A 23,308-nucleotide genomic window follows, 5' to 3' on the forward strand; every position below is an offset into this window, starting at 1 on the left:
GAGACACTCGATCTGAAAGCTTAACCAGTGCTGCAAATCGCTGAAGCAGAGGATCGAAGGGATCACAGGTTTGACTAGATTTGGGATTGCTCCGGCGGCTCCTTGCACTAGGCCGGATTGCTCATAACAGAAAGCAACGCTCGCTATAGTCATGTACTCGTTAGGTTGGGATCGCCCAGGATGGTCTGGAGCATAATGCATAGTTTTGTATTGAGTCCTCTTCACCGGCTAGGCTCACGCGATAGGCAATCCGCTACATACTGTGTATTGTACAGATTCGATTAGCTCCAAAAGATCTATATATGCAAAGGGCCCTCGCGCTGCCGGAGAATTACACTTGACAATATTGACTGAAGGGCAATGAGGTTTGTGTGCATTCCGATACTGCACACAAAGTTTTATTGCTGAAACAGAGGAGCAGGATTGGAAATGAAAGGCATTGATTAAATGTGCATTTCTATGGTTAAAGAGCTCAAGAAAGATGATCTCAATAAACCATATATTGTAATCGACTTAGTTGTATAATTTTGTATGCTGCTATTCTGCTATTCCCGATACTGTTGATTAGTTCCTGGAAAGCTTTGTTTTTCTTAATGCTGGTTTTATTTGTGTTGCAGGTTCAATCTGAGGGCTCTCATTGATGAGATCTAAATTCCCTATTATTTGTTACTATTTGAGAATTTATAGAGGGCGGACTAAGGCCCAAAGGCTCTAAGACCCAAAGGCACCTCGAGGTGGTGGCCGGGGGCACACATTTGCACTAAATGATGTATCCGCTACAACACATTGTGTTGTTGCAGGGGAACAGAACTGGGGAACTTGGACCATGTGGCCAAAGGGAACAAAGGCGCCCGATAGGCCCCACGGAGTGGCTGGAAGGGAGTGCATGCGCGGCGCTGTTAAACCAGCACTGCATTCTCACTATGCTCCAGTGATTGGTGCATGTGTTCATGGTACAAGCACCCACGCATCGTTGTCAAATGAATCCGATGTTTTTGCTCAGTGTGCAACACACACACAATATGTAAGGATACCGAACCATCCTTCAAGGTCCCCTTTATCCTCCATTTCAGTCGCAGTCATTCTTCTTCCTCTTGTCCAGTTACTTATTACACAAGTTGAATCTGAGAAACGTAAGAAGCTATTTCTGACCCCAAAACAGAGGTCAGCATTATGCACAACACGTGAATTTGGAACAATTTAGTTTTGCATAACCAAGGTTTTGCACACTCTGAGAAAAACATAGAAGCACAATTATGTGGTCTTAGTAACCCGTTCCATGGGCTATACTGGGCGGTAACGGCCGGGCAGCTGGAGTTAATGGCCCGAGCGAAGTGAGGGCAGTTAACGGGGACACCGGTAAACCGGGGTGCTACAAAATAAAATGTTCCTTCAGTGAACGGGGTCACTGCGTGCGTCCATTCAATGAATGAAAATACTTTGCAAAGATGGCTGCCATGGTTGTAGAAGGCAAGGTGGCTGGAAAACCAAGATCCAGGGAAGCTGCGGTGTCAGTGCTGCCGCCACAATCATGGAAGTGGGGTTGGGAGGGTCTAGTGGAAAAAAAAGGGAGGGTGTGGGGAACATGTTTCAATCATGGCACTGACACAGCTCTTCGGGATTTACAGGCAAACATTGCATCTATTATTGAAAATGGTAACCCTGCACTACTGCTATTGGTAGATCTGTCCTCAGCGTTTGATCTGATTGATCACGACCTACTTGCCAAAAGACTGATAACAGTTGGTAGATGCTCCCCTGCCACAACAGACTGGTTTAAATCCTTCCTTAGCCCCAGAATGGCGGCAGTTGTCAAAGGGGACTTTGCCCCCTACAAACTCTGCTGCTACGCCGTGTCCCACAGGGGTCCTGTTTATCACCCCTTCTCTTTAACATGTTCTCCAAGCTATTATGTGACATGTTACGAACCATGGGTGTTAAGTTTACAAACTACGCTGATGACACCCAGCTGGTTTTCTCATTGTCAAGAGATTACAAAAAAGACACTGAGTCAGGGAGGTGTCTTCAGCCATGCAAAAGTGGATGGCCTCAAACTCCCTGGCCCTTAATGAAACAAAGACAAAACTCATGATAATGGGTACTCCCCAGAGATTAAAAAAACGACATGATCTATATCAAAGTTTTAAAATTAACAATAGTGTTATCACAGTGTCTGATTGTGTAAACGCTGGGCATATTCTTGGATTCTCCTCTATCTTTTAAAAGGCAAGCTTCATACCTTAAATCCACTTGCGGCTTTTTCACTAGCCTTCTCTGGCAAATACGTCCTTACTTATCTAAGCCCAATCTCCCTGTAATTGCTGGGGCCATAATAAATTCCAAATTGGATTATTTCAACAGTCTCTTAATGGGCACCGCAAAATCTAACCTAACAAAAATGCAAACCATCCAAAATGGTGCGGTTAGAGCAGTAAATGGGCTCAGCCTCTACTGCTAGGAGGAACCTTCATTGGCTCCCAGTTGCCCAAAGTATTAAGTTTAGGAGCGCAGTGATGATCTTTAAATGTCTTACGGGTGCTGCACCTAAATATCTTGCTAGAAAATTAATAAAAGCGTCCATCAGGAGACACCTGCGCTCTAATAGCAACCAAGACTTGCAGCAACCTCGCCAACTCTTAAAAATAATTGGTAACACCAACTTTAACTTCTGGGCACTGCCACTCTGGAATTCCCTTGCTCTGTCACTAAAGAACTGTGTATCTATCAACCTGTTCAAAAAAAGACTTGGCTTTTTGATGAAGGGGTGGAGTAAGTCTCCACCTTTTCTGCCCTGCCGCTTCTGGTTCTTCAACCTCTCTGCCGATCTCCTTTTCTGTGTTCATGTCTGTTTTCTGTCCCTGTGAGCGCTTCGAAGCCTAAGGGCGATTTAGAGCTATACAAAAATTAACATAGATAGACAGATGGATAGATGTTGCTGCGGGGTGGGGAAGAAGCAGGCATGTTAAGTGGAACGCAGGCTGAGATCAGAGGTTTCAGCCCACGATCCGTGGAACCCGATTGGCCGCACTGGCTGCTAATATGTATTAAGGACTCCTGCAGTGCGTTCAGCTAATCAGCTTTCCACAAACAGCATTCCATTTAATTTCATTTTCCTGCTATGTAGAAGTGGGACTGAGAGGTAGGATTAGATCCTTTTAAAAGCCCCAGTCTTAGATGACACTGCAATTGCCCTTTTCATACACCATCTATTACGCTTGGTCCAGGGCTCTTCAGATGTTACTTCTATCGGTATCAGGTAATAACATCCCTATATACATGGTCACCGTATATAATGTTGCCGGGAAAAAGTCATGGCGACATTATATATGTGACCATATATATTGGGAAAGGGGCAGGTGGGGGTTTCAGAGGTGTACCCCGCTCCCCATGAAAAATAAAGGGTTTGCGGGTGTGTCCCCCGCATGTTCCATGTAATAATGTCCCCACAAAAAACAGCAATTTTTCCGCAATTCTTTTGCATGACGATATTTTTGAGGGGACATTATTACAATCCACCAGACCCTTGTAAACAAGCGATTACTGTGCATGGTGGTACACAACACTGCTGCTGAACTACAGAACTGTTCAGAAATCGTGCACAAGAAGAACTACTACTCCCATCAGCCTTAGCCAGCATAGTTAATGGTGTGGGACCAGGGACGTCGTAGTCTCAGCCATATGGAGCGCCGCAGGTTGCAAACCCCTGAACACGCAGGAATTGGCAGCCGCGGGATAGTGTACTGCAGCAACATCTTGTCAAACAATAAAAGGGATGACAGAATGCAAAAAGCTCACCTCTAGACACTCATGCAAGTCCCTGACATACGCCTTCTCCGTCTGAAGCAGCTCTGCCATGATGAACCTGCAATGGAAATTGGACAGGAGCGTGAACATATTGTGCCCAGTGGTTTTCTGGCCAGCTACACCATGCACGTTACTCTTTCTCAGATCCTTGGAAACAAGCCTTGCAGGTTTAGTCTATTGACACAAACACATTTTAAAGCTCAAAAAAGATTCCACCCCCCCCCCGCAACAGATATCTTTTAACCACGTACAGATTCTGAGCTGGCCGGTCATAGATCAGTCCTTGAAAAAATGAGGCCTTCACGTGCACATGCATGGAGGGATGGCAAGGTAAATGGCGCTTGTTATGCCAAAACGCCATTCAATAATATGAGCAGGGTCTGTGGCTTGGGTGGACATTATTACCAAGCCCTCATTATTGTAGTACCGGTTGAGGGAACTAAACACTTTAAAAAGGGAAGCCCCCATGCAAGCTTATGTATGTCATTCAAATGATCAACACATAGAGCTTAAGAGTGACTGAAACAACCAGACCAATGTACCAGAAATACAACTGCTGGTGAGGTGATGCCAGGGGGGGGATGCAGCCATGTGACTGCCAGGCTCGGTCTGGCCTAATGGCCAATAGCTCCATGCCCAAGCAAAAAATGCAAAATCCTTCTGTGGGCCCGTGTTTCTGGTCAACGTGGGCCACCTTTTTGCCAATGTGGGCCAGTTTGATGAGTTCCATCACTATGCGGCTAGTAGGTTTGACCAGTGTTGCTGAGTAAATACTCTTTAAAATGTACAACTGGCATCACATTTTATCAAACCCCCCCCCCTTTTGTACTATTCAAACAGTCCGCCAGAAAAGGAATGGTTTGCCGTTTGCAACTGTGGGCCACTTTTTCATTGGTGCCCGAGACAGTTGTACGGCCCAGTCCGACCCTGGTGACTGCCATCGCTCTGGCGTTGGATGCATAAGTGGGCTATTCATTGAATGCGACATGTGCTTGAGTGGTGCATGGGGCCAGGGTGTGTTCTACTGTTTTAGCACATACTCTTTCTTCCTGGCCGACTTCCTCTTCTCTTCGTTGACCTCGTGGCTGGCGTCTCGGAGCTTCACTTCTGGGTCCGTGAGGATCGCAGGGATGATGTCCAGTTCCAGATCTTTGTTATCCTGCAAAGAGTGGCATCAACACTGTGTGTACAGGGGAGCTCATTATTTTACAACACAACATATCAGCGGGCAGTAACGTCGCGTCTCAAGGCAGGCATCTGCTCTGCTTCTACGCTCTCACACACACTGCTACACAATGTTTCCCTTCTAAAGTCGCTCTCAACAAGGGTGATTTCCTGCTCAGATTGCGATAGTGCAACATATCGAGAACATTCATTTGGCAACCGATGTTTTGCTCCTATAACATGAGTCTGCAACCTGTGGCTCTCCAGATGTTTTAGACACCGACTCCCATGATGCTCCTTCATTGAATTTGCTGGCTAGTGCCGATAAAGAGTTGTAAATATCTGGAGGGCCAAAGGTTGCAGATCCCTGTTCTAAAATATTCAATGGAGCAAACTGGTTTTGCTCCAATCCATATTCCATAAATATTTGTGCACAAACCATATAAATGGAGCAGAATAATTTCTCACCACGTGTGCTGCTTACGCAATCACGCAGAAAGGTTGTCCCTCAAACTGTCACTGTTGGGAGGGTTTTTCTAACCCAACAATGGTGCTAATAGAGACCAACCTACAGTGGCCCTGTAGAGTTTCACCAAATGGTAGAGCATCTCTCCGCTAGTGTGACTGAGCTTCTCTCTTAAGATGCTAATGGGTGGTACCAAAGTACAATTAAGCCCATAGAGACACACAATACAATAAAATCCACCAAACGCTATGTTAAAAATATATCTACTCCTTTAAGTATTGCATAAAGGTAAAACAACAAGTTACACACACTCACCAGGTATCTTAAAAACAGTAAAGGGTTGAACCGAAGTCCTCCCTACTACCTTCTGAAGCTAGTATCATGGGTAAAGCCTAACAGGTGAGTACAGGTTACATTATTGGTGAAAGGAGGGTGGAGTAAGGGTTGAGCAAATGGGGAGACATTCATTGTCTTCACAATCTGTCAAATGCTAAACAATAATAGTGCTGGGCCCGGGAAGGATCCAGCTCGCTCACACTACCCAGAAGAAACCAATAGCAACACTGACGAAGGCCTAGCTCTGTTAGGAAATATTAGACTAACAATCACAGGGATGGATTCTTCTAAAGAGGATGTACAATCAATGGTAGCTTTTAAAATTACACAGATTGTCCAGGAAACTGCAGGGATTCTAGGGAGACCATTGAAAAGGAACAAGTTACTTACCTGTAACTGTTGTTCTCCAGCATGGGTCTGGCATGGATTCACATGCTCATGAATATTCCCCGTCGTCAGGCTGGGAATCCTCGGTAAAGAAAAAATCAGTATCAGTTTCGTTTCTGATCTGTCTTTCGTATTAGTAACCAATCACTGATCTCTGCGTCATACTGACCACAGCCAATGACTGCCCTCTACCTAAGCCCCGCCTCTGGCAGCCATCTTCAGATTTGGTAGCACGTGAAGTGGCAGTATGACCAAGTGAAGAGCCGCAGAGGGGTAGGCGGGAGGGTTCGCATGTGAATCCATGCCAGACCCATGCTGGAGAACAACAGTTACAGGTAAGTAACTTGTTCCTTCTCCAGCATGGGGTCTGGCATGGATTCACATGCTCATGAATAAAGAATATATAGCAGTACACACATGCACAACCACGGGAGGTGGCAAAGGCTCAACATTAAGCATTAGATCAAACTCAACATTAAGCAATTCCTACCTCCTCACCAGGCTCACCTTAGGCGAACAGATTGCGCAGCACTGCTTGGCCGACCCTGGACTCCTCCCTGGAATCCCGATCGACGTAGTAGAATTTCGTGAAGGTGTGCGTCGACCTCCACGTAGCAGCCCTGCAGATGTCCAGCAAGGGAACACCAGATAGGAACGCCGTGGTAGCTGCGATCGCTCTGGTGGAATGGGCTCTCGGACGGCCAGGCAGCGGTCGGTTTGCCAACCGATGACAATACATGATACAGCCGGAGAGCCATCTGGAAATGGAGGCTTTGAGAGAGCCTTCCCCTGATTGACAGGTCCAAAGTTCACAAAAAGTTGTGACGTCTTCCGAAAACACTTCGTGCGGTCCACGTAAAACTTCAGCGCTCTAGCCACATCCAGCGAGTGCAAAGTCCTTTCGGCCGGCGACGAAGGCGACGGGAAGAAAACAGGCAACACCAAGGGTTTGTTGAAGTGGAAGACCGACGGCACCTTGGGCATGAAGGAGGGGTGCGTCCTGAGCACTACCCTCGTGTCGTGAAAAGTCAAGTACGGGGGCTTGCAGGAAAGGGCCTGGATCTCTCCCACTCTTCGCGCGGAGGTGATGGCCACAAGAAACGCTGTTTTCCACGACAAGAACTTCAACGGAGCCGAGTGCAGAGGCTCGAACGGAGGTCCCATGAGCTTGGTCAGCACCACGTTAAGCTCCCACGCCGGGGCCGGAGCCTTCACCGGCGGGAACGATCTGAACAGTCCCTTCATGAATTCTTTCACCAGACGATGAGACCACAAAGACGACCGTCCCGTGGTTCTGGTGTTTCGGGAGATCGCAGCAAGATGAATCTTGATGGAAGCGTGCGCCAGTCCAGCCTTGGCCAGCGTCAGAAGGTACGGCAGTACTTGCGGAGCCGTAATCGGTAGAGGGTTAATCTTCTGTGCGTGGCACCAGACAGAGAACCTCTTCCATTTGTGTCCGTAGCATTTAAGAGTTGAGGAAGCCCTGGCCTTTGCAAGAACCTCTCTGCAGTCGGCCGGTATGTCGTAACCTCCAAACTCTAACGCTGCAGGAGCCAGGCCTGCAAGTTCAGCGACTTCGGGTCGTGATGGAGGATGGCGCCTCCTTCCCTGGAGAGAAGATCCGCGTCCACTGGCAGTTTGATTGACGGGGATGCTGACAAGTCCAGAAGGTCCGGGAACCATATCTGCCTCAGCCACGCAGGTGCGATGAGGATCATCCTGCACCGTGACCTCTTGAGCTGGTTGATGAGCCGGATCAGCAATGGCAATGGAGGGAACGCGTATAGAAACAGGCCCTCCCAGGGGAACGAGAAAGCATCGCCCATGCTCCTCGGCTGGGGAAACCTGCTGGCGAACCTCCGGCACTTGGTGTTCGTCGCCGTCGCGAACAGATCGATCTGGGGTGTGCCCCACCATCGGAAGAGGCGGTTCACTAGATCCTGTCGTAGTTCCCACTCGTGGCACGAGCGCAGCTCTCTGCTGAGCGAGTCGGCGATGGTGTTTTTTATCCCTGCCAGATGAAACGGCACCAGAAACATCCCTTGGGCGACGGCCCAATGCCACAGATCCTGCGCCTCCTTGGACAGGGCTGGGGATCTGGTACCGCCCTGCTTCCTGATGTAGAACATGGTGGTGGTGTTGTCGGTGAAGATCCTCACCACCTTGACCTTGAGGGACGGAAGAAAAGACCTGAGGGCCCAAAACACTGCACGGAGCTCCAGGACGTTGATATGGAGGGACTTCTCCGTCGGAAGCCAAAGGCCTCTCGCGTGCAGATTTTCGGTGTGCGCTCCCCACCCTTCCAGGGAGGCATCCGTGGTCACTGTCTCCTGGTGGCCAGGGGTCTGGAAGTCCATGCCCGCCGTCAGATGCGCGCGGGTGCCCCACCACCGGATCGCTCGTCGGAAACTCTCGTCGAGTGTGATACTCTCCTTGAAGCTGCCCGTCGTCTGGATCCAGCGCATGTCCAGGAACTCCTGCAACGGGCGCATCCGGAGCCTGCACAGGCGGATGAGATAAATGCAAGAAGACATCATTCCGAGGAGGGACTTGATGGACCTCACCCTGGCCGCGTCCGCAACCAGCAATCGCTGCACCTTGCCCAAGATGGCCCTTATCCTTTCCTCCGACGGAGAGGCCAGAAGCAACACTGTGTCGAGCTTCGCTCCCAGAAACAGTGTGTCTTGCGCGGGCACCAGGTGGGACTTGGCGTAGTTTATGGAGAATCCCAGGTCCGTGAGCAGTTGACGGTCCTTGCCGTGTGCTCCACGGCGAGCTCCTTCGTCTTTGCTCGGATGAGCCAGTCGTCCAGGTAGGGGTAGACGTGGATCCCCTCTCGGCGCAGCTGCGCCGCCACCGGTGCAAGGCACTTGGTGAACACCCTGGGTGCCGACCTCAATACGAAGGGAAGGGCTCTGAACTGGTAGTGACGCCCTTGGACCACGAACCTGAGAAACTTTCGGTGTCCCTTTAGGATGGGAATATGGAAGTAGGCATCCTCCAAATCCAACGACGACAGGAAATCGCCCTCCTCCAGTTGACCCAGGACGTGTTGGAGGGTGACCATCCGGAACTTCTGTGCCTTGATGAATTTGTTCAGTTGTCGTAGGTCCAGGATGGGACGCCATCCTCCCGTCGTCTTCTTCACGAGGAAGTATCTTGAGTAAACTCCGGAGCCCCGAAGCCTCTTTGGGACGAGCTCGATGGCGCCCTTCTTGAGCATCGCCTTTACCTCCAAGAGAAGTTGAGGGATGTGATGTTCTTTCCTGGCCACAGGGGGGACGCGCGGGCACCTCTTTAGAAACTCGAGCACGTGACCCTGAGCTAGGGCGTCCAGCACCCAACGGTCGGTGGAGATGGACTCCCACACGCTGACGAAGCTCGCCAGCCGGCCTCCCACCGGGGTGCTTCGGTGGGGGCCCGACCCCACGGCCGGTTCAGTCCTGCTTCGACGAGGCTTTGCTGCCTTGTCCTCCTTGGCGACAACGGCAGGGTCCGCCTGACTTGCCTTGTCCCCTGTAAGCTTCCTGTGACGACGAACGGGCCGCTTGACGGTAGGTGGAAAATCCGCCGCTAGAACCTTTGGAGGCACCCTGTTTGCCTCCGCCGCTCCGAAAGGGCGGCCGCCGTTGCTGGAGAACCCCAAGAGCCCGGGCTGTCTCTGTGTCCGCCTTGATGGCTTGAAGGGAATCGTCCACTGTTTTCCCAAACAGGTTGTTTCCGTCGAACGGCATGTCCAAGATTCTGGTCTGCACGTCCTGACGGAAGTCAGTAGCCTTGAGCCATCCATGCCGCCTAAGGCACACGCCGTTGCCCAACTGACGAAATCCAGTGTCAGCGATGTCCGTCGCAATCGTAATGGCGTGGTCCGACACCACCTCTCCATCCTGCAAGATCTCTAGGGCTTCCGCCCTCTTGTCGTCTGGTAGGAAGTCCAGCAGGGGGGCCAGTTTGTACCACAACTCCCTGTCGTAGCGGGCTACGATAGCCAAGGCGTTGGCCGCCTTAATCGTCGTCGAGATGACTCTGCGTCCCATCGTGTCTAATTTCTTTCCCTCGCCGTCCGGCAGGGAGGTAGACGTAGAGGCCGCGCCCCCCCTGCTTTCTTCCTGGCTGCCGCGGAGACGACCGAGTCCGGGGTCGGCTATGCCCGAAGACACAAGGGGGCCGCGTCCGTGACTCGGTACTTCTTCTCGTACCGATCCATTCTAGCCGGCGTCGTGGATGGGTTCTTGAGGAGGGCGAGGCCCTCATCCCAAATATCGTCTAGTAGAGGTACAGCTAGGACCATCTTCCTCTTGGTCTCGTGCCGTTGATAAAGGAAACCTTCCTTCTTCTCTTCCGGGCAGAGCTGGAAAAGCTTGGATGCCCTGGCGATCATGGAGTGAAACGATCCAATCTCGTCGGGCGGGGAAGCCCGGGTGGGAGGTGACGACGGGAGATCCTCGTCGTAAACCTCGTCGTCTGTACCCGTCGCGGCCGTGTCAGTCCCCGTATCATCCCCACGTGTCGTGGATGGTGAGGAGGGCTGAACAGGGCGCGATGGCTGAAAAGGAGGTGGAGGATGAATCCTTCTTCTCTTAGGGGGAGGGCTCCCAGAAGGGCCTGGCTCTGGGTCCCCCGTCGGGAGCAGTTCCTCCGTTGGTGGTAACGGCAGTCTCGTCCTTATCTCCGAGCATAAGGACTGTATAGCCAACAAAATGGCCGCCGAGTTGTCTTGCGGCACTGGTTGAGGGAGATCCGACGGGAGATCAGGAGCCCTGTCGGCATCCTCGACGCCTTTGTCGTCTTCCACGTCGGGGTCCCTCCCGACAGGATGGCCTTCTTCCACGCCAGAGCCGTGGCCTAAGACTTCGATCAGCTCCTCCTCAGAGGTTGAGGCCGAGTCCACGATGACCTCCTGCCCCCCCTTTTTCTTCTCCGTCGGAGGTTTCACGGGGGTCCTGTCGATGGGCATGAAAGAGGACTCCCTCCGCGGTGGCAGGGAGATTCTGGGCCCCGGGGTCGCCACCACTGGTGTAGCCTCCACAGGCTGAGCCAGGGCCGCCGCGACTGTCTCGATAGAGGCCTTGGCCGGATGGATCAAGGCTTTCACCACCTTAGGTGCGCTCACCGCCTTCTCCTTGGGGGGAGGGTCACCACCTCGCTCCCCCTCTGATGGGGCCTTAGGGCACGACCGGGATCTCTCCAGGAGTTTCGCCGGGTGCTCGGCCTTCCTCTTACCCGAGCCAGAGCGTTGGCTCGTGGTTGATGGCGCCGGGGAGGATGCGCCCTGCCTGGCGCCCGTAGAGCCCGACCGTTCGGCGCTCCCGGTGCCAGCGGACTCACGGTGCTTGGCCTTCTGTTGGACCCCCGTCGCTGGGGCACCCTCATAGGTCTTAGAAGACCGCTCGGACTTCTTCTTCTCGCCTGATGGGCTCTTTCCTTCCAGCCAGTTGGCGAGACGTTGATGGCGGTCCTTCATGGTCCGCTCCGACATATTGTCGCAAAACGCACAGTCCTTCTCCACGTGCGTCTTGTCCACATGTAGGCAGTAAAGGCAAAGGGAGTGTTTGTCCTCCTTGAAGACATTCTGAAGCTGGCATCCAGGGCAGACCCTGAACAGCTTTCCGGGCGTCGAGCTTCCCTTCTCCTGGGCCATGTCCGAGATGGGCCTGAGAAACTTCTGGAGTCCTCCAAAAGCGTGGCTCGACGAAATCTTCACCATTGAGGAGTGTAGGCGAATCCGACACGGGTCCCCGTTGATCGGATGAAGAAACGATGGAGCTTGAGGCTCTTTTGACCGAAAAAGGAGAGAGATTTTTCTGAGAAAAAACGTGAAAAATAGCACTAACGCTCGAGAGCAATAGCACGAGGATCCCAACACTTGAACGTGCGGTTAAAATCTGAAGATGGCTGCCAGAGGCGGGGCTTAGGTAGAGGGCAGTCATTGGCTGTGGTCAGTATGAGGCAGAGATCAGTGATTGGTTACTACTACGAAAGACAGATCAGAAACGAAACTGATACTGATTTTTTCTTTACCGAGGATTCCCAGCCTGACGACGGGGAATATTCATGAGCATGTGAATCCATGCCAGACCCCATGCTGGAGAATGTCACCGTCCAGGCATCTCTTTTAGTCACTTTCACAGCGTTTCCACAGCGCCCAGAAGTTCTCCCATAGGGATCAATGAGACAAACTCAGTAGGACTGCTGCAGTTATGAGTAAAAGCAAGGTAGAACGTCTTGGCCACATGTGCAGCAGGAGGGGCAACCAGCAGGCCAGGGGTTCTGAAAAACCCCAACCAAAGAGAGTGAGCTCAAGGGTCAAGTTTCTGGAGACCGGGGAGAGTTGGTTGCAAAGTGAGCTCAGGATCACGATTGTGCAATATGGTGACAGTAGGGGGGCAGAGAAAGCCCTCTGCACACAGAACAAGGAGTCTGGAGAACCTAACCAACAATGGGGATCCGGAGACCCATAGACTACCCCCCACAGTGCTGGCTGCTGCAACAATGGCCCAGGAACAGCAGATGCACAGGTGCATGTTTGTGTTGACATTAAGTCTTGATTTAAGCAACTTGGGGACCCTGTTGGTGTGACTGGAACCCATGCAGCTTAAAGAACCCAGTTGGGGTAGTCAAAATGATAAAGATACCAGTGAAAATTACCCACAAGGCATAAGCAACAGCAGCCGAAGGACAACACAAGAGGAGAGAGCAAGTGGCACAGGAAGCTCAGGGGAGTAATCAGGGGTCACGCTAGATAGCAGGAATGGTCCCAGGATGAAAATAACTGTAGGCAATCCAAGATGTCCCCCGACGAGTTGAGGTAGAGTAGAAGGTAGCCACTCTAGTTCCAAGCCAGCAAAGCAGAGAGGGCCTCCAACCTTTAGGCACCCAGAACAGAAAGAACTCCCAGAAGCAGTCCACAGCTGCAGGGCAAGTGGGAGTCAGCGAGGGTGGCCAGACAATCCAGCCAGGAGAAGCAAATGAAAGAGCCCAGGCAAGGATTCCACTAGCACAGGCAAGCAAGGATTTATGGACACCGGCCGAGGGACCAGGCAGACGGGCCAGATCAGCATCCTCAGCAGCAGCTCATCTCACCAGCAGTCCTTCGGCGATCTGAGGAACGACCAGTGCCTGGCTGATGGGTGCATTCACACGGGGAATAGCAAAGCAAACCCACCTACCCGCCAGCATGCAACATTCACATGTAGAGACCAGCCAACCAGGAAAGGACATACACAGGCCCTCTGTCACATGATGTGGATTGGAAAGTCTGAAGGACCTTCACCCAGTTTTAACAGGTTGAAACCCAAGTAGAGTGTCCCTTTTAAGGGTTGGCGAGGCGAAGAGCCTATGTTAACAAAACAAACATTTTGGATATCCCTCTAGATCCACACGGGACACAGAAACAAAACAAAACGGCCAGGGGTAGGACTTAAAAATGCTCGAGTTCCCAATGAACCCCCATACAGGAACACTTGGCAACTAATGTGGTGAAAATGGCTACAAACTTGGTGTTACCAACAGAAAAGTATGGACGCCACCAGCCTGCTCCCCAAAACAAAGTAGCCCTCCAGAGTAGCCACTAAGCGGGGAATCCGTTGTCACCACCAGAATTGCCTTCGACCAGGTAAAGGGGGCTCCCACTGCCACGTTGTCGTCCCTCAACCACCAGTGAAGATCCTGGAGGAGAAGCGAGGGTATTGGGATCCTGTCCAACTGAGACCCCATCTTCTGGTCCCAATTGGTCACCAGGTGGAGCTGGAGGCGTCTCATCTTGAGGAGGGCTGCACCGTGAGCACGCCAGATGCCATCCGCCCCATGAGGTGCTGGAACCACCATTGCAGAAAGTGCCCTATCACCTTGTGGAGGGAAAGCAGCCTCTCAGGGCGAGGGGAACACCCGCTACACATCCGTGTTCCAGTGCAGTCCAAGGAAGGCCAAACCCAGCTGGTAGAGACCATCTGCCAGCTGCTGGCAGGAGTGCAGTGCCCCCTCGGGCGAGCTGGCCTGACTAGCCAGTCATCGAGGTAAGGGTATAGGTGGTGGCCCTCCAGGCAGAAGAGACCCACCACTGAATCAGCTTAGGGAACATATGAGGCGCCGAATTGAGGCAGAAAGGTAGCACCTTGTGAACTGCAGAAATATCTGATGCGGCTGGTAGATGGAGACATGAAGGTATGCATCCTTGAGGTCTAGGAAACACATCCAGTCGTATGCACACAGGAGTAATTCTCTTGAAGCGTTCGAGCGGTGAAGAGAGGTTGAGAAATGACAGGTCCAGGACTCGTCTCGGGCCAGCCTGTTGTTCTTGGGTACCGCAAAAATTCTGGAGTAGAAGCCGGAGCCCCTGTCTGACTGAGGAGCCGGTTCTACTGCCTGCATCTCCAAAAGCAAAAGGATGTCTCGTCAAAGGGCCAAGGACCCCATCTGACAGAGGAGGAGAGGATGGAAGAGGAAAAGGAAGAGGACGACTGATGCCTGTGGAGACTATAGAAAGGATCCAAGGACTCTTGAAATAATGTTTCCAGCTATCCTGGAAGGGAGCCAGCCGGCCCCCTACAGGAGAGCTGTGTTCCTCAACCGTGATGTCATTGCTCCTTGGCATCTGAGGCAGGAGTGGAGGAGGGGGAGCGGGAAAAACCACACAACGTTCTCTGCTGCTTCCTCCTGTGGTCACTGGGCGACCTGTCAGGCCTCTCTGCACCATAGTCCTGAAACTCCTTGAAGCCAGTGAGAGTGCAGGGTTTGAAGTCGGTCCCGCCCTGAGACTAAGGGACAGATTTCTGCCCCGGCTTAGTCAGGATGGCCCAGGACTTGCCGTTTGTGTAGAGGTGGTCTTTGTCAACTCGTCATCAGTGGACGAATGAAAAATGTCCGAGCCCTTGAAGGGAATATCCAGAATCCACTCTTGCACATCTGATGAAAACTTACTGGCATGCATCCATGCCATCTGGCATCTCGACCTCCAGGCACAGCCCTCGGCTGGCTGTGTCGATGTGATAGACCGAAGACTCCATGAGGTCCTGAGCAAGTGCTGGGCGTCCGCCAGACCGGATTTGAAGGAGGCTTGCCTCACCAGAGGGAGATCAGGCAGAAACTCCCCGAACTCTCGCCACAGCTTTTGGTTTGCTGCGGCCAGTAGGGCGTTGGCATTAGCTTGCCGCAAATCCAGCCCTGAGATGACAGTACCTGTTAGCCAAAAGATTCTAGGACTTTGGACAGGCAACCAGAGGTTAGATCCTGTGGAGGAAGACGATAGTTTAGAATACAGCGAGGCCGCAGCCACCACTGAAGAGTGAGGCTGGGAGGCCAGGAGGACTGGCTCCCCATCCACCAGCCTGAACCTGCTGTCTAATTTCTTGTTCATCTGTGCGTTTGCCTTGGGCTTCTAGCAAACTTCACTCACCACCGGCAGGAAATCTTCTGGAGCGGAATGCCTGACTGGCTCGTGGTGCGCTTGCCCAAAACCTCTGCTATCACTCCCAAATCCTGGGGGGGGGGCTCTTCAGGTTGGGGGACCCCAAAGAACTCTACAAGGCTGTGAAGACCATCATGAAAGTAATTTACAGATGCCAAATGTTGTCGTCCTGGGTATCGTCATCATCGCCCCCTGCTCCCTCATTTTATCCAGACGAAGGGGAGCCCAGGCCCTGTGTTAGGACTGATTTTCTATACTCTGGCCTGGCAGACAGATGTATAGAAGGACAACCTAGTATTGGGAAAGGGACAACTCTGGGAACTGTAGCCAAACCAGTTCAAGGTAGCAGTGACGATGATCTAGGCTAAGTGTAAAGAAGTGGTGAGCTTGTAAGGGGTCCACAATGAACACACACACAGAGAAAGGAACACACTTGGACAAACAGGTATAAAAATACTTCTTTACTTATGGCCAAATAACCATGAAAAATGACTACAAACAGGTAATACCACTCAACACTAAAAATTAGATACATCTATACAATTACTGGAGTACAGCAAAATACATACCAAACCACTGAAAATGTAGCTTCATTTTTAGGGGGTTGTTATGTATTTTGCCCTACTCCAGTAAGTCTTTTGCCCTAAGCCTCTGCTTAGTATTAGCACTACTAGTCCACAGAGATTCAATCCTAACTACGTGGTGTCTTGTGCGCCAAAGTTCCATACAGTTTTGTGAAGCTGGAAAAAATTAAGGTAGGGTCTCTGGGGTCCAGTGAACATTTACAAGTGTCAGGGGATGAGTTACACTAGCTAACAAATGTGTTCCCAACTTTCAGAGTGCTTGTGTGAACAAGCAATGGCAAAACCAAAGTAATTAGAAATTTCTAAAAGCTACCAGAGTTTTAAAAGGGAGTAAAGGGGTTCAGGTAAGTATTGCTACAACTCACCCCCCGTATATGATTCTTCACAGGACTTGGCAGATCGATTGAAGATGGTCGAAGGTTGCTTTTCCCGTTGCCAGCATCAGCCCTCGATTCCCAGGGGTTGCAGGTTCAAGCAGCTCTCCGGTTGGTGTCTAATGCTGGTGCAAGGTCTCCCGGTTGAAGAATGCAGCAGAACTCGATCTCAGGACAGGAATGGATGCAGGTAAGCAGTTTCGGACAACGTCCCTAGATGCAGAGTGAAGCAAAGGGATTCACTTGACGCAGTCAGACTTTCCCTCCTATTGCGGGTCCCCTTGATGCTAGGACCACTAAATTCAATAGAGCCAAGTCTTAATGCACAAGCTGAGGATCCCCAAGTTCCAGGCCTAAACCTGGAATGGCGACGTCTGCAGCATGATAGCCCAAACTCAGAGCTGGTCAGCCACAGGGCGGTCCTGTGGCACTTCCGAAGGCTCTTCTACGCGAGAATGGAGAATGGATGTTCCCTCCACTTAAGGGTCGCAGCTCCTTTGCAGGGCTGCTGGAAATCTTCCACAGGACAGTGCTCTACCAAGGCAATAGCAGAGGTTGGTCTCCAAGCCTTCTTCGGACAGGTCCATGGTCTCCTCACAAGTCTTGTAGCTGGACAGGAGTCTTGGCTACTTCAGTTTCTTCAGGGATCTCTCTAGAGCAGCTGCAGGGTTCCTTTACCTATCCTAAAAGCCAGATAAGGGCAGCAGCTCCCACTAGCCAATGACAGATCTGCCCCCGACACACACACCCCAGCAGTGGTCCAATCAGGACCACTGGCGGGAAAACTCATGCATACCACTCGTACACACTGGCACCAGTTTGTGATTTGGGACCAGACAGTTCCAGCCCAATTCCTGGCAGCAAACACACATAGCCCTCCAGTAGCCCGCCAAAAGCCTCTGCTTTCACGGGCACTGTCCATATAAGGATTTTCCTGGCCTCCCAGGCCAGGAAGAAGGCTAAAAGACAAGATGGCCAAAGGACCTGCGAAAAATCTCGTGGCATGGCCATGTTTGAACACTGCCACAGTTAGTAGCCAAAGATGGTAAATGCGGTTAGGCTAAAAGGAAATGCACCAAAAAGTGGTAAAAAGTAACTGCTGCCACCAGCTTGACCATTAAGCACACCTAGCGTAACCAAAAATCCTCTGAGTGTTAGTCTATGGCGAATCAAAAAGTGTACCCATTGTACTAGATCATAAGATGCATTGTACAATGATAGAAACTACCACAAGTGCTAACACTTTACTAAAAGTACTAACAAAGTAACTAGACTATGGGAAACAATGTTTCCCACTACCGACAGCCTGAAGGACATGTCAGTTTCCCCATAACAGAGGAGTAAAAGCCAGTGTAGTGAAGCTTAAGGCTTCACTGCACTGTATAAAAGCAACAAGTTTGGGGGTCCATTTTAATGGAAGGAAAGGTGCAGTAAAGAGTAATTCTTCCTAACACCCTAGGACACAGGAGCCGGTGGGGTTCCCCCCTGATCCGGACCCGAAGATAGATCCATTGGGGGTGGGGGGGCGGGAGGCGTTGGTGGTACAGGAGGAGGAGCGGTCTGGATGACCGCTAGGGCCTGGGCCGGAGGAGGGACAGGCATTGGCACCAGCAGCGCAAGAGGAACTTGCGCAGGACCCAAAAGTGCACGCCTAGGAGGCACGACCTGCAGGATCACCTCCTTGACTATATCCTTGAGGAGCCCAGTCATCTGCAGGGAACACATGAGTAGGAGGAAGCACTTGCAGAAGTGATCCTCGCAAGCCGCCGAATCTCGAGGAGTCGACTCTCAGCAGCACTGGGCCTCTGTTCCTGATCGAAGCACCTGAGGTGTGTAGCCGCAAGTCTTTGAAGGGTAGATTTATTCTTGTGGAGACCATCCGCCTGTGGTTTTATGTTATTCTGCCGCGGGATCTTTCGTCGCGGGACTTTTCATCACTGTTTTTTAATCGAAAAAACGGCGATGAAAAGTCCCGCAACGAAAAATCCTGCGGCAAAAGTACTGTATACCCCGCCTGTACCATAAAGTCCACCGCCACTTCCCAAGGGAAGGGGACTGGAAACTTCTTGTATTGCCCACTCAAAGGGTGAGGGACCGTTAGGCCCTGATCCATATCCAAGATGGCCACCGGTCCAGTGGGTTCTGCTACGTGCTTATCTGACATCTTGGGGCATTGCGCCACGCCCTCGGCTGGAGGACGCGAAGACCCCATGCCACTTGCTGGCTCTGACATGGGTGGACACACCTTGGCCCTCGAAACTGGAACAGAAGGGTTGACCTCTGAGACAGCTCAGGAAGGCCTTGAGCCCTCGGCTTGTTGGCCGGTAGTCGAATTGCCCTGACACACGACCTCAGAGGTGACTCTGGTAGGCTGTGCGCCCTCAGTAACAGACCTGGTAGTCCTGCTGGATTGTGCTAAGGACTGACTCTTGGGATGTAGAACACAATGATCCTTTGCCCTCTGAGGAAGACTAACTTGATCACCCCTCCGGGGACCGTCTGGTAGAGGACCTGAGCTCCTCGGCTTGGGAGCCGGTAGTCTAAGCGGCCTCAGGTCTGCCAGAACCAGAATCCAAGGTACCCTTGCCCGTGGAAACCCCTAGCTAGGAGTCTCCGCGCTGATGAGCCATACTAAACAAAAGGCCTACCTTGTCTTGATGTGGGGTTCTCGAGACAAACTCTTTAAGATGCCTCCAAGGAAGCATGGAACATCTTCCTCCAACGTGACAAGCGATTCTTCAATGCCTGGTGACGGAGAGCGGTGCAAGCCACAAACACGTCCCATTGGTGGTCGGGCCCCAGGCACTCAAGACAGAGCGCATGGGGGTCCGAGGCCAGGAACGAGGGTTTACAGGATGAACATCTCATGAATCCTCCTGCAGCCAACATGCGCCAGGGGAGGCAAGTCACCGAAGGGAGGTGAGGCCCCAAAGGGAGGTGAAGAAGATTGAAAAATAAAAACAAACGGGGAGCAAGTGGAAAGTTAAAAAGTCTCTGCACCTAGCTGTCGGGTCCAACTCTGTCCGGGCAGAAAAAGGTGAGATGCCAGAGTGCGGGGCCTTGAAGGGGAGGGGGGGGGGGGGCACAACCCAACGCGCTGGACTAAACTTAAAGGGAACGCCCAATTTTTCACTGCCAAAGGTTCTGGTACCGTCTCCATGTTAGGGGACGCCCACAAGGATGGAGGAAAGGGGACGGGACATAGGAGCAGAAAATAGAACCTCCCGTAAGCCCCTATCTAATTTATAGAGGACCAGTTAACACATCTGTTGGTGTCAATGGAACATTTAAACCCCATAAAATCTGCAGTAGCCACAGTTTGTTTTGTTTTGGGTGGACATTGTCACGGTGATGGTAAAAGCCGTTTGTTTTTACAGCATCTGCCTTTGTTTGGGCTGCATTGTTGACACTGTGGGTTTATAAACTGATCTAAAGGATTATCAAATGGTCCGGCGGAGGAGGCACAAGCCACATTACATCCAACGTCCGAACCTTTATAGTAGCCAACCCCTTTCATGGTTCGGCGGAGGAGGCACAAGCCACATTACATCCAACGTCCGAACCTTTATAGTAGCCAACCCCTTTCATGGTTCGGCGGAGGAGGCACAAGCCACATTACATCCAACGTCCGAACCTTTATAGTAGCCAACCCCTTTCATCAGTCATCCAAGAGCGGACAATAGCTGGATTTTATCTGGTACTTTTGTTTGGAAGTCGACGGCGTGACAGTAATGCCTGTTTTTCATAGTACGTAGGGTAACACTGTCAGAGGAAGAGAATCGTTTTCAGAGTTGTCTTTGGCGTCAGAGGTACATTAGCACTAAAGAGTATAACACTGAGGCAAACCCATTATTTTCTAGTTCAATGTCTAGGCACTTGCCCTGTATTCATCAAGAAAATCAGAGCTCGGTTGTGCACTTTCTGTAGGTTTTACAGGAGAAAAAGCTGAAAACAGTGGCTCCATTTTGTTAGACCACAAGCAGCATTCGCGGTAGCCAGATTGTTTTCCTTCTTTTACCCTACGTTATAACTGTACAGAGGAGAGTGAGCACCGCTCCAGCCTTGCCTACGCTTTCTTCATTTATAAAGGACTCTGTGGGACATTGCCACTCATTAATGATATCCCGGACTCCTGGATATCCCCTCCTGAGGTAGGTGGTGCCCGGGTATCTAAATTGAATGTTAACTGTTTTTTTTTTCTCCCTATGTTTATTTGTGGGATTATTTGTTTCATGTGGTAGACTGCAGCTACCACTGTCTATTGCGGTTGCGTTATAACAAAGTCTGGGGTACATTTTTGCCACCCAGAAATTGAGGCGGTACATCGTTATGTTGTTATGTTATATGTTCTTATAAAGCGCACGTGCGCCAAAGGCATCTTGGTGCTACAGGAGAGAGGTCCATTTAACAGCAATCAGACCGTTAGAACAGGTGTGTTTTTAATGCCTTTCTAAAGGCAAGATGGTCCTCCAAATGCTTCAGATAGCGCAGCAGGCCATTCCAAAGTCTGGGGGCAGCAACAGAGAAAGCACGTCCCCCACAGCCAGCGCACTGAAACACAGGTATAACAAGAAGACCCGCTGTTTGAGCGCAGAGACCATGTCGGGCGATAGCGAGAGAACTTGGCACAAAGCTATTCAGCTCCTTGGGCCTGAAGTGCACGGTGGACCAAGCATAACGACTTGAAAACAATACGCGGGCCAACCAGGAGCCAATGGAGTGACCGCAAGACCGGAGATATATGAACACTGCACAGGGAGCCAGTGGCAAACCGGGCAGCTATGTTTTTCAGCCGTTGAAGTCGCAAGATAAGACCCATCGGTTGGGATATGTAAAGGGAATTACAATAGTCTAAAGGACTCAATACATTCGAGTCAGTAAAATACACCTGGCAGTAGGTTTTGTTACTCCATATTATGCCGTGTCAGTGCGGGTAGAAGATAACTTGTGCCTAAGTAAGGAAAGAAGAAGGGAGTTGGGAGTTTCACCTACTCACAATGTTTATAGAACAAGTTGTGTGGCCATATTCACTGGCTGTTTAATCAACTGAAGGCAGTGTAGGAACTGGGGGGTGATTTCGATTTCAAAAATATATGTTTTAAATTCAGTTCACTTTATTCGGTCATAGGGCCATCAAAGTATAAACAAATACATAAATAATTAACAGACATTTACATTAACTCAGGTTACCATCCAGGCTCGCAACTAAATAAAACGAGACTTCTATGGGGACTACAGCCCCAGGCCTGACCAAATGTCGGTGGTACATACCCTCCTTTGAAGACCAGTCTATTGACCACACAGACAACCACTCCACTTCCCTTAAGTAGCCCCACCCCACTGTTCTAACCTCAAGTGGAACTAAATTTGCTCCAGATAGCAGCAGGAGCCAACACCTTGCTCAAGGGGGAGGGCGTATTTAGAGAAGGCAAAGGCACTAATTTCGATCGAACTGCATGGAGACAATCGTGGTCTTGTGGCAATTCCCAGTATTCCATTAGCCGTTTTGTGTTCAGTTCGATGCAAATAGTAACAAAGGGTCCTTCCCCACTGTGATGAGTTCTTGAGCAGCTTAATATATCCTCGCGAAATTAGGAAGGAACACCCACACACCGTTCTCAACCAATGTGTGCACTTATTTATAAGTGAATCCCTGGATTCTGGCCCATCACAGGCAGTTGTGTGGACTCCCTGAGCTCCGCCCCCCGTGAAACCCTCTCATAGCTTGGCAACGCTGAGATCTCAGACCTCTATAATTGGTAGGACTGATTACGGGGGCAAATGCATGTTGGAAGTTAGCAGCCCCTCCATCATGTGCATTACCCCAGGATGGCTTTCTCACCCCTGATCAGCCTGCCCATGCATGGCCCATGATGGTGGTTGAGCTGGCCGCTGTTTTAAAATGTCGGTACTGGAGTCCACCTGTAGCGATAGCCCCTTTTCTAGCTGAGGAATACGGTTACCAATAGTCATTTTGGCTTGGAGCACTTGATTGGTGCTGCATAGCTTCTCCACTGCTAGCCCGGGGCCTTTATGGTGTCGTCCATACTTGCCCGACGCTCTCCCGTCACACCACCTCCCTTGTGGCCTTCTAGGATACTCATGAACAACTTCTTTATGTCAGCCAGTTTGTTCAGGACAAGGTTGCATTTGCAGTTGCACTCCATTTGAGGGACCTCATTCACTTTAGCCAGGGCGGGGGCAGGCAGCGATTCGGTGCGAGCTGATGTACAGGCAAAATTGTTACTAGGTTGACAGGTTTTCAGTAAGGATATTGCCTGAGCCTTATCTTTATGGTCTTTGAGATGTTCTAAGTCCCTTGATAACATTGTAGATAGACAGGACTTAGATGGCACAATCCCTTCCCCCAGCAGCCTTTTCGAGAGCACAGTTATCTGGGTTATAACTTCACCGTCGAGATATGACAGGATTAACAGCAGCGCCTCCCTCCAAACAAGGGAATAGCGGTGTCAGTGACTGCGGTGGTAGCTGTGGATGTGGCTGTGGCTGTAAAAGTACGAACGGATTGCTCTTTGCCCCCCGATTGCCCTTTCGTAGGTTAGGCCCTCCTCTGCTGGATAGGTCCCCTGTCAATACACTGAGCGACGGGACCAACCACGGGGAAATCTGCAACACAGTTCCCTGGACTATGTGCAGTCACACAGCTGACGCTCCTAGCGTTTTTATTGATGGAAGAAATGTCTTCTTTCTCAATGCCGGGGACTTTGCTCCACACGACGTCCAGGGAATTTCCAAGGAAGTGATCGATTTCCCTTGTGAGCTGAGA

At 51.0% G+C, this 23,308-nt stretch overlaps 1 protein-coding gene across 6 annotated transcripts in view; it reads right to left on the reverse strand.

Moving 5' to 3' along the window:
* Positions 1-23,308, reverse strand: part of KALRN (kalirin RhoGEF kinase) — a 1,827,638-nt gene that overhangs the window by 589,756 nt on the left and 1,214,574 nt on the right. For all 6 annotated transcript variants that reach the window (XM_069616662.1, XM_069616664.1, XM_069616661.1 and 3 more), the window contains exons 23-24: positions 4,845-4,963; positions 3,796-3,862 (exon numbers count right to left, since the gene is read on the reverse strand). In XM_069616662.1, the coding sequence (XP_069472763.1) occupies positions 3,796-3,862; positions 4,845-4,963 (186 nt within the window). The remainder of the gene's footprint in view (positions 1-3,795; positions 3,863-4,844; positions 4,964-23,308) is intronic.

This window comes from Ambystoma mexicanum, chromosome 9 (genome assembly GCF_040938575.1).
Source record: "Ambystoma mexicanum isolate Mex_15411 chromosome 9, UKY_AmexF1_1, whole genome shotgun sequence".
Lineage (NCBI taxonomy): Eukaryota > Metazoa > Chordata > Amphibia > Caudata > Ambystomatidae > Ambystoma > Ambystoma mexicanum.